The sequence below is a fragment of the Sturnira hondurensis genome, unplaced genomic scaffold (assembly GCF_014824575.4).
Source record: "Sturnira hondurensis isolate 20B ecotype Veracruz unplaced genomic scaffold, ASM1482457v3 Scaffold0005329, whole genome shotgun sequence".
Classification (NCBI taxonomy): Eukaryota; Metazoa; Chordata; class Mammalia; order Chiroptera; family Phyllostomidae; genus Sturnira; species Sturnira hondurensis.
The window spans coordinates 2,735,957-2,749,983 of NW_028077960.1; the positions used below are offsets into that span (position 1 = coordinate 2,735,957).

At 55.7% G+C, this 14,027-nt stretch overlaps 1 protein-coding gene across 1 annotated transcript in view; it reads right to left on the reverse strand.

Moving 5' to 3' along the window:
• CCDC33 (coiled-coil domain containing 33) overlaps window positions 1-14,027 on the reverse strand; it is a 122,829-nt gene that overhangs the window by 80,648 nt on the left and 28,154 nt on the right. The window contains exon 2 of the mRNA XM_037046905.1: window positions 11,671-11,834. Coding sequence (XP_036902800.1) covers window positions 11,671-11,834 — 164 coding nt within the window. The remainder of the gene's footprint in view (window positions 1-11,670; window positions 11,835-14,027) is intronic.

Here is a 14,027-nt window from a genome sequence, read left to right on the forward strand (position 1 = left end):
CCATGTGTCAGCAGCACCAGACTGTGGGCCTTCCCAGCCCAGTTGGTTCCTTGCCTCTGTGAAGCCCTCAGACCCCCTGGCCCTCACTGCTCCCTCCGTCCTCTGGACTTGAGTGACACAGTGGCCTGGTTCCTCGTTCCCTGCTTGTCACACCTCCATGCCTATAGATACCCAATCTTGTGGGAGACCCATCTCTTGGCTCACGGGTCTGCGGAGCAACCCCCTCTGCTCTGACGGGTTTAGACCACCTGGCTTCCAGATCCCGGCTCTATCACCTTACTGGCTTCCAGATCCTGGCTCTATCACCTCACTAGCTGTGTGACATCAGGCAAGGTACCTAACCTTGCTGTGCCTTACCTCCTTCATGTGAAATGGGGGTGATAGCTGCAGGGTTGTTATAGGCATGAAGTGATATAATACGTGTAGAGTGTCTGCCACATGGTTAAATACCATAAAGTGTTTGTAATAATAATAACAACTTTAATTGTCCCAGTCCTGGTGTCTTCCCACTGTGACCCCATCTCTGGATCTAGGAGTGGGGATCTGACTGACCCAGGCGTGAAGTCCTAGAAAGAGCACAGGCTTCGAAGGCCCACAAAGCTGGGTGCCGGGCCCACAGTTCCCCCTCAGCCAGGTCACACCCCCTCCCAGCCGCAGTGGCTTCCCCGTGAGTAGCGCTGCCCTCCTCGGGTGCTCGTGAGGGCTGGGAAGAAAGAGAGCGAAGCTCCTGCTCACAGAGGCCCAGGACAAGGCATCTCCTCATTTGTGGTATAAAAACCCCGGGTGTTTCTCCAGGGGACCTGACCGAGGGCCACAGAAAGGACAGAAAGGGAAGTGCTGCAGGGGGGCTGAGACGAGAGGGGGTGGGTCTCCCAGAGAGCCGGAGCCCAACTCGGTTCAGACTCGGGGCCCAGCCTGCCAGTGGGGGCTGCCAGGCTTGAGAGGAGAAGGCATTGCAGCTGGAGGGCCGAGGGGCTCGGCCTGCTCCATCCTTGGGTCCCTCCCGAGGGCTCTATGACCTCTGCTGACTCAGAGGGTGCCATCCAAGGCCCTCCTTCTGCCACTCTGTGCCCTGTTCTCTCTCCTGACAACCGCCCTTGAAATCAGAGGTCTGAGAGCCCTCAGCAGCCTCTCACCTGCCTGCTGCACCCCCCACCCCGGGTGTTCCCCTCCACTCTCCCAGGGAAGCACTAAGGGAGGGGGTGTTCTGGGAAGGTGTGTGAGGAGAAAGTCCTTCTACGCCCCAAACGTCAAAACCGCTCCTGCACCGTGCAGTTTTTTTATATCCCCTGGGGGCTTCCCAGGGCTCCGAGAAGACAGAACCAAGAGTGAGGGAGGCACTTGTCACAAGCATGGCAGTGACAGAATTCAAGTTGGCACTCGTGACCATGCTTGTCAGCCTGTCTTCCATCCTCCTGATATCTTTGGCCTCTTGTCCCCTCCCCTCTGTGCAGGAGCTCCTGGATGTCTGGCAAGAGGGATGCCAGGTCGGTAAAGGAAGGAGCACGGGCAAGGCCAGGGGAGCCTACTCCCAGTGCTGACTTTGTCCAGGCACAGAAAGAGCTAAGCAAGCATCTCCCCTCCCTTCCCTCAGAGACGCACCAGAGAAGTGGGTCAGGGCAAGGTGAGTGGGGGCTGAAAGAACTCAGAACTCCAGACAGAGCCACACCCCTACAAGGAGGGAGCTTTTAGCAGGTGGAGGGAGCCTGTCAGGGTGATGGTTCTTCCTGGCGTAGCTGACTCCCTCGGGCCTTGATGCTATTTTGGAAACTGAACAGCTGGAGGGGACTCTGATTTCACGTAGAATTGGAGAACGGGACCAGCTCCTGTCCTGCTCGCAGCCTCTATTCTGTGCCCACAGCTGGGCACATGGGAGGCTGAGTTCTAGGACCCTAAGTTCCCTGAGGGAACTCAGGTCTCCCACTGAAGTCTCAGAGCCTAGGGTCCTCTCTAGGACCTGCCTCCACACAGCCATGTGCAAGACTCATACCCATGCCCCGCCCCCCAGCCATACCCCCACCCCCGCAGTCTCCAGAGCCTGGCCTGGCTCTAGCAGGGCCTTGGGGGAGCTGCCTGCTCTCCTGGGACAAGCTGCTGAAGCACCCCCATCCTCCACTGTCCTCTGACCGCTCTCCAGGGCACCCGCGGGGGTGGAGCCTGCCAACCACAGTTCCTGCCCACCCCCCCACACACACACACACAGCTCCAGAGAGCTTCGTGCCACACACTCCACCTGATCTCGAACCCCACCCTCATCTACCAGCCCTCAAGCCACCTCCAAGGTCCCTAAGGCCACCTACACCTGGGCAGCTGGTCCTCTTGGGCCCCCACACTCCTCAAAGCCTCAGAGCAGGAACAACTGTCCAGGTCTTGCCTTCGCCCAGGCAGGGCTTTGGAAGCCCAGGGTACGGGTCACCTGGCTTGTCCTGACTGCCAATCCCAGGCAGCCCCCAGAAGATCAGGGGACAGGAGAGGGCCCCAATTCGGGTCTGTCCTGGCTGCTGGGGTCCTGGCTGGGCAGACCCCTGAACCTTGAAAGGTGAGAGGGGTGCTTCTAGAAGCTCCTAGGGAAGGAGATGGTGGGCAGACTGAGAAGGAGGTATGCCAGGCAGAACTTTCACAGGGACGGTGGTAGAATGAGTGGCCCTGTGACCTTTGGCCATAGCCCCGTTGCTCACTCACCAGGGAAACCTGGAGGTAGGAAAATGGATTCCGATTCAGATTGTTCCAGGCCAGATGCCAGGTGTGTCATGATTGGGCCTCATTCTCTTCTGAGAAGGCAGGACATTCTCCTGTTCTTGCACCCTCTGCGCTGGCCTCTGAGTCAGGAAGGCCAGGGCCTGCGTCCCTGCCCCGCGCCCCCCACCCCCAACTCTGCAACAATCCTCCAGAAGGCCAAGAGGCAGCGAAACTCCCAAGCCTCAGGCCTATCCCTGTCCCTGAAATGCACAGACTAACACCTCTTGCTGCTCCCCGACCCAGCCTTCTGCAAGGGGACAGGATGGAAGAGTTGGCTGTAGCAGCCACAGTCACCTGAGCAGGATGAGCAAAGTCTGGGTTCTTGAGGTTTGGACCCTTCCTGAGCTGGACCTGGGAGGGAAGGTTTCCTGGGGGAGGCAGGGGTTGGATAAAGAGAGAGGAGGGGGCATGAGCTGCTCCTGGGCAGGTCTGGGGAGGGGCTGGCTGGCTGACCTGGGTCTGTGGGTCGGGAGCATGGGGTGAAGTAGTCAGAGAGGAGAGCAAAGCTTGTGGTCCTCTCTGACCTTGTTCTCTCTCCAGGCCCCTTCTTTCCAAGCCCATGCGCAGTGTCCTCTGATCTTGGCCAAGCTCCCCGGGGTTTGCTGGGCAAGAAGATGTGGCCAGGGGCTCCGCGAAGAAGAGCTGAGGTGGAGGCAGGGAATGTCTGGTGTCCCACTTCACCAGACAACAGCCCACTAACAGAGCCCCACTCCATGCCTGCTCCTTCCCCAGCCCCCACTGCAGTTGGTCTTCGCGGGGTTTAAGCTCTTGGGAGGCTGCCACTTGAGACAGGAGCAGGGCTGTTATTCTCAAAGTGATGGGCTCTCATGGTGGGTTTCACGCAGTAATTGGACTCCAATGGACCATCACTAATTGCTGATGGTGCCACACCACTACAGCTGGGCCTCGACTGAAAGACAACTGACTCTGGAACAAGAGGCCAGCCAACTCCCCATGAACAAGGGCAGGGCAGGGAGTGGACACGGCTCAGCCAATCAGATATGGCACAGTGCAAGAACCTCTGAGATGAGCACTCTGGCAAAGGGAAAGGTCCTTCTGTAAAACAAAAACGCTGCCCCACATGTCCCACCTGCACTTTATTTGAAATAGCCCCGCTGTCCTTAAAGGAGCCCCTCACAGGCAACAGGTACCTGTCTCCCCGGCAGCTCCTGGAGGCCGGGGTGTTCTTTTCACACGGCCCAGGGGAGACCACAGACCACACAAAGCTGTGGGCATTACAAAGCGAGACTCCAGCCGTGTCTGTGGCAACTATCACACCCTCTACCCTCCCCTGGGGGCAGCTTCCTTGTTCAGAGAAAACGTCTTTCTCTGTTGAGGCAAGAGAGGGGACAGGGTCAAAAAGGGCCCGTGACTGCACCACCTGCCAGCCAGCCTTCGGAGTGTCTCCAGTGGCCGTCCTGTGGCCTTGCTGCTGAGGGGCCCTGGGGGCCACCTTCTTAGGTGGAGAGGGAAGGGTCAGCTGTAATCCAATCCCATGACCCTCAGGGATGGAATGACTGTCCCCCTGGCAAGGTATAGGCCTGGGTGACACAATTCTGGAACATCGTGCCATGAGTTGGGATCCTTCTCAATGAGTCACGCTGAACATCCACCCTTCCGAGTATCTCCTTGTCACCAACGCAGCCTTAGAGCAGGAGGAGAGGGGCGGACATGGAGGTGAACTCCCAGCCTCACACACAAGAATCACCCGGATCACTCTGATTCTAGTTCTTTGCCCAACACATGGTGTTCAGGTCAAGTTCTGAGCTCTGGGGCATCTCAGACGCCGAGCCCTGCCTCCCTGAGGGCTCCTGCCACCCAAGTGTGGGGATCTGAAGTCTGCTAGGTGCTTTCTGCCTTGGGAGACTGTGGGCAAAGGATGAGTGAGTTGATTGATTGACCCCTCCAAAGGAGGGGGTTTGCTCACCACATCCCCAAAACTAGACTATGAGCTCCTTGAGGACAGGGACCTGCCTTGACACCACGAGAACTGTTCCCAGCTCCCCCCCTGGCACAGTGGGACCCGATAGGTGCTTGTGAATAACGGACACGACTCTTGGAAAATTCTGTGGAGACAGAGGCAGCCCCCGCCTCTCTGGCTGTGCTAGGCCAGCCTGGCGTAGACTGCTGCGCCCTGCTCCACACAGCACAGTTCCTCTTTACTGCCCTAGAAGCAGCTCCTGGGGTGGAAGGAGGGTGCAGATCCCCCAAAAGAAAAGAAGGGGGTGCCTCTCAGACACATATAGAGGCCATGGAGCTATGGGGAAGTCGCCGGCCCCTGGGAGAAGAGGACATGCAGCGAAGCTCAGTGGGTTAAGGGTTCGGGAGAAGGGGATGATTAGGAAAGGCCCAGAGACCCTAAGCAGAGGCAGCTGGTCTGTATGTAAAAATGGGCTGATTTTACACAGCAATTTCTGGTTTGTCTCGGAAATCTGAGAGAGCCACCTGCGCTTCTCTCAGGCACAAGTCTGCGGTGGCGACTCCAGCTGCTCCTCCAAGCCATCGTGTGTGCGCCAACTTGCTACTGCCACCCCCACGGTCTACTGCATCACACACCTGGCTGACTGCAGCATTGATACAGCTGGCGGGAGCCCAGGAGGCACTGACTGCCATCCCTGGTGCCATTCCTTCCGATGGAAGCTCATGGTGCGTGCAGGACTGCAGATGACAGAAATGGGACCAGCACAGGTAGGACGAGTGGACTGGAACCCAAGCCTCAGCTTCTTGCCCAGTGGCTTCCCTCACTCTTTGATAGATGCTGGACCATGTAGCATCTGACTGTGAAACCCACGGGGGCCAGACAAGGGCAGAGGGAAGCCAGACAAAGGCTGGATGGAGGATCAAGCCACCTGGCCACTCCTGGCACCCTGGGAGGCAGGAGGAACCCTGCCAGCAGCTGTGTCCGTGCTCAGAAACCAGCAGGCAGCCTGGGCAGAATGCCCTGAGGACACCAGGAAGACCCCCACTGGCCCGTCTCACTGCCTGAGGTCTCCTTGTCAGTACTTACTTCTCTTGGTAAGCACTGCCCAGTTGGATGGCTCCTCCAGGATCCCAGTGCCCCTTCAGGCAGCTCATGCTTTTTGGATCTGAATAACTATTTCAGGCATGAGAAGACGTCAGGGGCCTGCATATTGGTGACAGGGGAATGTCTGGAAAGAATTCTTGTGGCTTCAGTCTGGCTGGGGGTCACAGACCAACCGAGCTTTAACCACTGGTGCCAGCTGTGCGTATAGTTCTGGGATACAGGGGTGTTCTCACTGCATGGAAGTTCTGCAGCTCTGAGCCTGTAGGGACCCACCTCATGGGAGGGTCAGGCCACACTGTAAGCTAGGGAACCCGGAGGGCGAATAAGACCTAGGATTCCTAAGTCCCAGGGCCTTCTCCTTTATTATGTGCCTTTCCCAATAGACATCCTGCTCAGAGAGGGAAAGAGCTTTGGCCTCTGCCAGACCCAGTGGCCAGTGGCGAGGTGAGGATGGTCACCTTCATGTGCTTCCCTCCCACCAGTGAGCCATATAACCTCTAACAAGCCCCTCCACTGCCACCGGCATTCCTTGGTTACCACATGGAACCAAGGCAACCTGCCTCCCGGCCACTGCAATCGAGCCAGAGTGCGGATGGCCAGGCTCCGAGTGAGTACAGCAGGGGACTTCATCAGCAGTGGGCTGTTTTATTCCTGTGCTGTCCATGATCGCTGTCACTCTCACGTTGAATGTTACTGGTTTTCCCCCCTGAGATCAACCCTCTGACTCCTGAGATAAGCTCACAGGTCACCTGTGAGTCATGCCAGGCCTCCACCCACTCCACCCAAGTCCCTGCCCTCTGAGGCCCTTTGGCCGAGGCCCTTAGCCAGACAGAGGAAAGAATGGGCAGTCCGGATCCTAGGGGGAGTCCTCAGACTGGTCACTGGATCTTCTTTGGATGTCTGGTTTAGGGCCCGAATGCGAACAGTCCCCTTTCAGGAGGCCAACTGGTGCATAAGGGCAAAGGCAGAGACGAGGTGGAAGGAACTGTTGATCTTGGAATCCTGGGTCCTGGCTTGAGTACTGACTAGTTCCGTGACTTTGGACAAGTCACAGAAATGCTCTGAGCCTTAGTAACATCATCTATAAAATGAGGACAACAGTTCACTTAGCTCACAGGACTAATAATTAAATCACGCAAAAGAGGCCATACACACATGCTTAACACATTTGCCAGGTATATGGAAGGCACTAGATAAATATAACCTATTTTAACCTTCCTCTCTTACCAGGACCTTAGACAATTGTCCTACTTGCAATACCTTATTCAGTTAGTCGCCAGGGTCAGGGTTCGGTCTCTGATCAGGGCTGGGGCTCAGGGTGCGACCAAGGTCAGTCTCAGTCTGAGACCAGGGTCAGGGCTGTCAGGCTCATGCAGGAAAACCAAAGACCCTCTGAGCATGACTCCTGGCCCTGATCTGTGTACTGCCCTTCCCACCCGGGCCTGGGCCAGGCGGGCCCATGTGCGCGGAGGGAGCAGCCCTCCCCCTCTCAGTGTTGGCTCTGTCCCTGCTCATTAGCCCTGGGCAGCAGGCTCCAATTGGCAGCTCAGCCCTCCAGCCTTTGGCCCATGGTCAGAACCCCACAGGCTGTCTTCTTCCCCACACACTGCCCACTGGGGCACCCCTCCTGTCAGGACCACTGCCTTCCTGGTCCCTGCTGTGCTCTGACTGGCAGGTGTCTCTGTGCCAGGCTTGGAGGCAGGTGCTAGGGAGACTCCAGGCCTGAGCACTGGCCCAGCAGGTCTGGGCATAGAATCTGCCTTGGGTGGTATAGCTGGGACTCCTATTGCCTCTAAAGGACTGAGACTGTTTCCCAGGCTGGAGCACAAACCAGCCTGCAAGCCTGGAGCAGCATGGAAGCCAAACCTCACATCCTGACCATGGGAAGATTGAGCTCGGAGAGGGTCAGGGACTAGTCTGAGATCACACAGGGAGTCAGGGGCAGTGGGCCAGACTCCGGGTTTTCCTGATCCCATTCTGGCTTCTCTCCACTGCCCTGAGGCTTTCTTCTGGTAGGCCTCGCTTGCCCCTGTGAGCGCTATGAAGGATACCCTCACCTCTGTGTCACTCTTTACCTGTCAGCATCTCCCCCGTGCGGCTCCACTGTCTCTACAACCCTTTGAGGCACATTCCCAGGTGACTATTCAGGCATTGAAAGGTGAAATAACTTTCCCAAAATCACAGATCAAGATAGAAATGGGGCCAGATTCATTCACTCATTCGTGTGTTCATTCACTCAATATTTGTTGACAGTTTCCTATGTTTCAGATACTGGGTTTAATAGTAGGGATGAAGCCCTGGCTAGTGTGTCTCAGTGGATTGAGAGCTGGCCTGCAATCCAAAGGGTGGCAGGTTTGATTCCCAGTCTAGGTTGCCAGCCAAGAGGCAACCACATATTGATGTTTCTCTCCCTTTCTTTCTCCCTCCTTTCCCCTCTCTAAAAATAAAAAAATAAATAAAATATTAAAAAAAATAGGGATGAGATGGTGAGCAAAACAGACATGGTGGTTGCCTATGGAACCAGTGGGGCACAATGGAGGGAGACATTGAGGAAGAGTAAGCCGATAATCACATAAAAGCACACAAAACATGGGAACCTGCAACTGTGATACTGGAGAAGTGCATAATCCCCTGGAAGCATGTAATGGGGGGGGGGGGGGTTGGATTTAGCCTGGTCTGGGAGGTTTGGGAGGGCTTCCTTGAGGAGGTGATGAATGAGCTAAAATCCAGTGAAGCGAGGGAAAGGAATAGTGTTCTGGGAGAGGCAGTGGGCAAAGGCCTGGGATGGGAGGAACCAGGGTCTTTTCAGAGAACAGTCAGATGCCTGGTGTGACTGAAGCAAAGAGAGGGAGGCGGGAGTTCATGTTGAGGAGCCAGCAAAGACCCACCCATACTGGACCTGCATCCTCTTTATTCTGGGAACAATGAGAAGCTATTGGAGGGTTCAAAGAATGGGTTTCATTGGTGGTGTGGTACCACGGAATTAAATAGTAACCTGCCTTTGAAGTGGGGTTGAAGAAGGGCAAGATCAGAAGTACCATGAGCAGAAAAAGAAAGCAGTGGTCTAAGGTAGTGGAGTTGGTGGAGAGATGCCAAGTTCAAGGTAGGAGAGAAACTGACAAGCTTGGGGATGGATTTGATGGGGGTGAGGGAATGATTACTGATGACAGAGTGGGGGTGCGACCATGTGGATAGCATGGAGAAAGAAGAGATACCGAGGGTTGAAACCTGGGACAGGCCAACATTTAACGCGAGGTAGACGAGAGAGCTGGTGCACAGACAGGAAAAATAAGAGAGAGCGCATCTTGGACCTGGAAAAGAATGAACTTCAGGCAGAGTGAGTGTTCATGAGGGGCTATTGCCACTGAGAGATCACGAAAGGGGAGATGGCTGCTGGATGTCGGCCAGGCAGAAAGGTCACTGTAGCTTTAGAGACAGCTGTTCCGGTGGAGGAGTGGGGTCAGACTGGAAGCAGGTCAGTGGCTCCCAGGGAAAGACGCAGAGCCACAAGATAAGCCAAGCGGACCTGTTGGTTTCGGACAGTCGCCACCGGAGGATGCATCTTATTACTAGATTGGCTCAGGGCTGGAGCCTGCACGGTGCTCACGCAGCCGCACCCCAAACTAGGGAGGGCCCCATCTTTGGAGTGAGCTCACCCCAGCTCCCCTCAATGGGCTGAATGAGTGAACAGCTCTGGTCCTTGTGCTCAATTCCAATCCCACCCCCACCAGCATGGGCCTGCCTGCTGGGGAGGGCCGACCAAACACAGGTTTCCCCAGCGTCCTCCCTCTAGTCTGAAATGAGACAACTGGACGGCAATGGCAGAGAGCAAGAAGCTAAGCCAGGAGCCCAAGCTAACGGCAGGAGAAAACACAAGCAACAGAAAGACGAGGAAAAATATTTTGGAAGAACGTGCAATTATATACATTTAATATATATTATTTAATATACTGTTTAATGTATATTCATCATGAGAAAAGTAAACACTGAAGCGGACCGAACAATGACTACTACATGCCTTGTTACCGTGCATTTGGAATCAGACGTGTGGAGACATCACGTTCTTTTTAGGGCTTAGGGCTTCCTCCCTCTGGGGTTCTGCCTGGGCCTGGGGGCTGGGGGGTTCGCACTGAAAGCTCTTTTCAGGTCCCACCAGCTGGGCCTTCCTTCTCAGAAGCCTCTGCCCCCCCCCGCCCCGCCCCGCTTTATTTGCATCTCATTAGCACCACGGGCTGGTAGTCGCACAGCCGCTGGGAGGCCGGGAACGCAGCTCCCCGCCCCCTCCCGTGTGGAGGTGGGTGCGGCGACGCTACCCCGCCCCCACACCCTACTCCCGGGCTCCCGCCCGCTTCGCTCCTTAGGAGTGTTCCCATGGCAACCGGGTGATGGCGCAGGTCGTGACGCCTGCCGAGGAGCAACGCGGCCACCCAGTTCCCTACCCGCCGCCCAGCTGAATTGGTGATAGGCAGGACCTCAATCTCCCCAGATGATGGGCGATAATTGGTTTATGGAAATAGCTGAGCGGAGAAGGAGAGCTCCCTGCCAAGCCCGCTCTCTGCCACCTGGCCTCGCTCGCCGCAAAAATGGAGCTGGGGGAGGGGACGAGAGGGGAGGGGCCCGGGAGCTGGGCGGTGGAAATGAAGCTTTTGAGACAAGCAAGTGTTTCACCTGTTGGTCTCCGGCGCAACGTCTACCCTCCTTCCACTCTGTGTGTGTGTGTGGGGGGGGGGGGGGTGCGGTAGTTGTTATAGTAACCTGGTGTTGGCCTCAGTTGCTCCTTGGTCCTTAAGCCCGTGCTCAGGCCTATGTTGGGTGCATTGTTAGGGAAATGGAGAAGAGACCTGAGACCTTTGTGGGGGAGCCCCAGTTTGGAGGACAGAGGAGCAACATGTAACTTTATTTATATAAGGTGCCTCTGACAGTGTTGACATTGCTGTGGGGCTCCAGGGAAGAGGGAACTCAACTCAGGTGGTTACTTGGAGGAAGAGGCATCATGAACAAAGCTTTGAAGGTGGGATTTCAGTAGGTGCTGAGCAGAGAGCTGGGGCAGGCACACCCGAGAGAAAAAGTGGGGAAAAGCCAGCAGGCAGGTACTGAGTGATGCTGTTACTGGTGCAGGAGGGGAGGTGTAGGGAGCTAGTGGGAGACCCGGGTGGCTCCCAGTGTCTTGGGAGGGAGCACTGCACAGAACTTTACAATAAAAACTGAGCAGATGACGGGCATCCATACAGGAAGTTAGCTGGAGACTCTGGCCTTTCGATGCCCCCTGAGAGAAGTAAGGTCCCTGAGATGGGCAGCAGACATGGTATGGCAGGCCTCGCCCAGATACCAGGTTGTGAGAAGTGTGTACCCTGACTGCAGCCAGCTGGAGGGGGGGGGTGGGAGTGCATTAAAGGATAAGAACTAGGGAGGTCCCCATGATAGAAATGACTAGAGTGTAGTGGGAGCCAAGGAGGAGGAGGGTGGTGGTTAGTATCTTACCCCAGGATTGGGCATGGTGAGATGGGGCACCAGAGTCTGGGAGAGGCAGGCCCCAGGTCTTCTTCCTTTGACCACTCCCCACCCCAGCTGAGCCTAGCCCAGGCCTCTGCATCCAGGGGCCCTGCCCCCTGAGGTGAGGTTGTGGCCAAGTCCTGCCCCAAACACTGTGGGATCCATCAAGGAGTGATCCTTCCTTCCTTCCTTCCTTCCCTAGCCCCAGTGGGCAGCGTCTGCACAGCTGGAAGATGCCAGGCCTCACATTTGCAGGGCCCCCAGCCGCTGTGTGATGCACACCTGACTTTCCCTTTGGGTATCACAGTCCCAGCCTCGAACCTTTGGGCAGGAGGTTCCTCTTTCAAATATCCACACCTTGGTTTCTGATCCAGAAGACAGCAGGCCCTGCCCCACTCTCAGTAGCTACTTACACTACCACGTAGGGCCACGGCTCGGAGCCATCCTTGCAGGCAGGAAGGTTGGTGGCCCCGTGGAGAGTGACTGTGATGATCTCCTTATTGGGGGGAGACAGATGGCTGATGACAGATTCCTCAGTCTGGGTGGTGTTTGGGGGGTCCTCTGGGCCCTCGGCGACCTGTGGAGAGAGCCAGGGCTGAGTGGCTCTTCTGGTGCGGTCACCTCCTCTTACTGCCTCCCTGTAACTCTAGTCCTTTTGTAGCTCCTCTCCAAGTGGCCGTTTCCCTGTGTCATTCCCCGACCCAGTCTAGAGCTACAATTCCTAAAGGGCAATGAATTGTCCTTGACCTAATTTTCTCCCTACCTCTGTCCCACAACCCACATCTCTCCGTTTCCTTCTTGTCTCTCCTCCAGTCCTGGATCCATCACTTCCTGCAGTGAGATGGGCCACTTCCCCTTTCAAGTCCAGTCCCACCTCTGAGCCCTCACTTTTGCAGGTACTCCTTGCCTGTAATTCCAAATTGCTCCTGCTTTTGAGGTCCTAACAATTGTCCTTCTTCTGTTTCTTCTGTAACCTCACCCCAGTTAACCTCAGGTACCTGTTTAGAGCACTTTAGGGTTTACAAAACTGATCCGTGGAGTTAATGCATTAACGGAGCTGAATGAATGTGTCCGTCCCACATACCTCATCCATCTGCAACCCAGAGAAGGAGAGAGGCACCTGCCCACACATGGCCTCCTAGGCTGGTTGCCCCAAGCAGGCTCTCGTGCAGGGGCTCAGCAGCTCAATAGTTTGTGGATCCATGGCCCCAAGGAGCATGGCGATGAGAGCTGCTGAGAGGAGGCAAGAGCTGCGGCCTGGAGCAGTCAGGGAAGGCAGCTGGGAAGAGGAGGCCTCAAAGGGTGGGGAGAACATGCATGGGTGAAGCAGGAAGACGAACTGGGGAGCAGAACACTGGAGCTAAGACAGCAGGGTGAGAAGGGGAGGGAGCATTGGGAGGTCCAAGGCAGGCTGAGTGCTTCAGGGAGTCAGGGCCCGGCAGGGCGTTTTTAGTAAGTTACACACTGGGGTGGGGAGGGTGTGGACATGGGACCTCTGTGACTTGGGGTATCCTGGTCTTCCCTCTGCACTGAACCACTGACTTTCTCCCAGTGCCTGGAATTGACATTGACACAGTTGACCCCACCCTTTGTCCCTCCTGCCGATTAATTGGCATCGCTGATGTCAGGGGCTATAGAGGGGCCCTCCTGGACCTTGGAGAGGAACTGTAGACCTCTTCAGGTTGGAGATGGAGCCCTGAGGGGGCCACTGAGAGTTGTCTCTCTTATCAGGAAAGCTCAGCTTGTCAAAGCCAGCATTTCCAGGCAGGCCCTGGTAAGGGTGGGGGTGTCCTCAGGATGGGAAGGGTCTGTGGAGACCATTGAGGATGTGAACTATTACATAGAGGGAAGACCAAGGGAGGACCTAGTTTGGGGTGGGCTGTGAGCTGGCAGCAGCCCTGGCAGGGAGGGTACCCTGGCTTTCTCCTGATAAGTGTCAGAAGAGCTGGGTTTAAACTCCAAGCCAGTCATGCTCTGACAGCCATTTTTCAACTGGACAGTGAGGGCTTGGACAAGCCTGCCTGGACCCCACCCTACTTCCTATGTGATGGCCCAGGTTCCCCACATACTGCCTGTTCCCACCTTGAGCCTGGGGGTCCTATGTAGGAGACCCTTCTGCATGGCGTAGGTCCAGCTCCCAATCGGAGATGCATAGGACTCACACCCACGGACTGGTTCTCCCATGGGAAATCAGGCCTGCACTGAACCTAGACTGCTATGAGACTTGCTTTTGCTAAAACTCCCTTACCCTGAATTGAGTCAGAAAACATTTACTCCATATCTTTAAATTAACTTCCTAAAATCCATGCTAAACCTTCCAAGGATGAATGTAACCAGTTCAACCCCTTTCCCTTTTGCATTTGCAGATGTCCTTCTTCTGTGATGTGATTAGTGGCATCCCCTCCTTTGTTTTCTGTAAAAGGTAACCACCTAAAGCAAACCTGTGCATAGTAAATGAGGACCATCATGTAATGTAATGTGCCCAGAAAAGTAATAAAAGCTTGTTAAGACAAGGGCCGAGGCTTTTCTCCTCTTGAGAGAGAAGCCGCGCTGTCCCTTTTCCTCCACATGACTTGGTAGTCCATGTGAATTTCTCATATGTCATCCACAGTGTCACAGACTCCACAAGCCGGAGTCCGAGTCAGTCCTAGGCACAGTGGCTCCTGGCTCCTGGCAGCCTCCAGGCAGAGGGAAAGGGAAGGGCTGCCCTTTGATTCAGTTCTCACAACAGTGCTATGGGACTACCACAAATCTGAGCCACATGCCACAC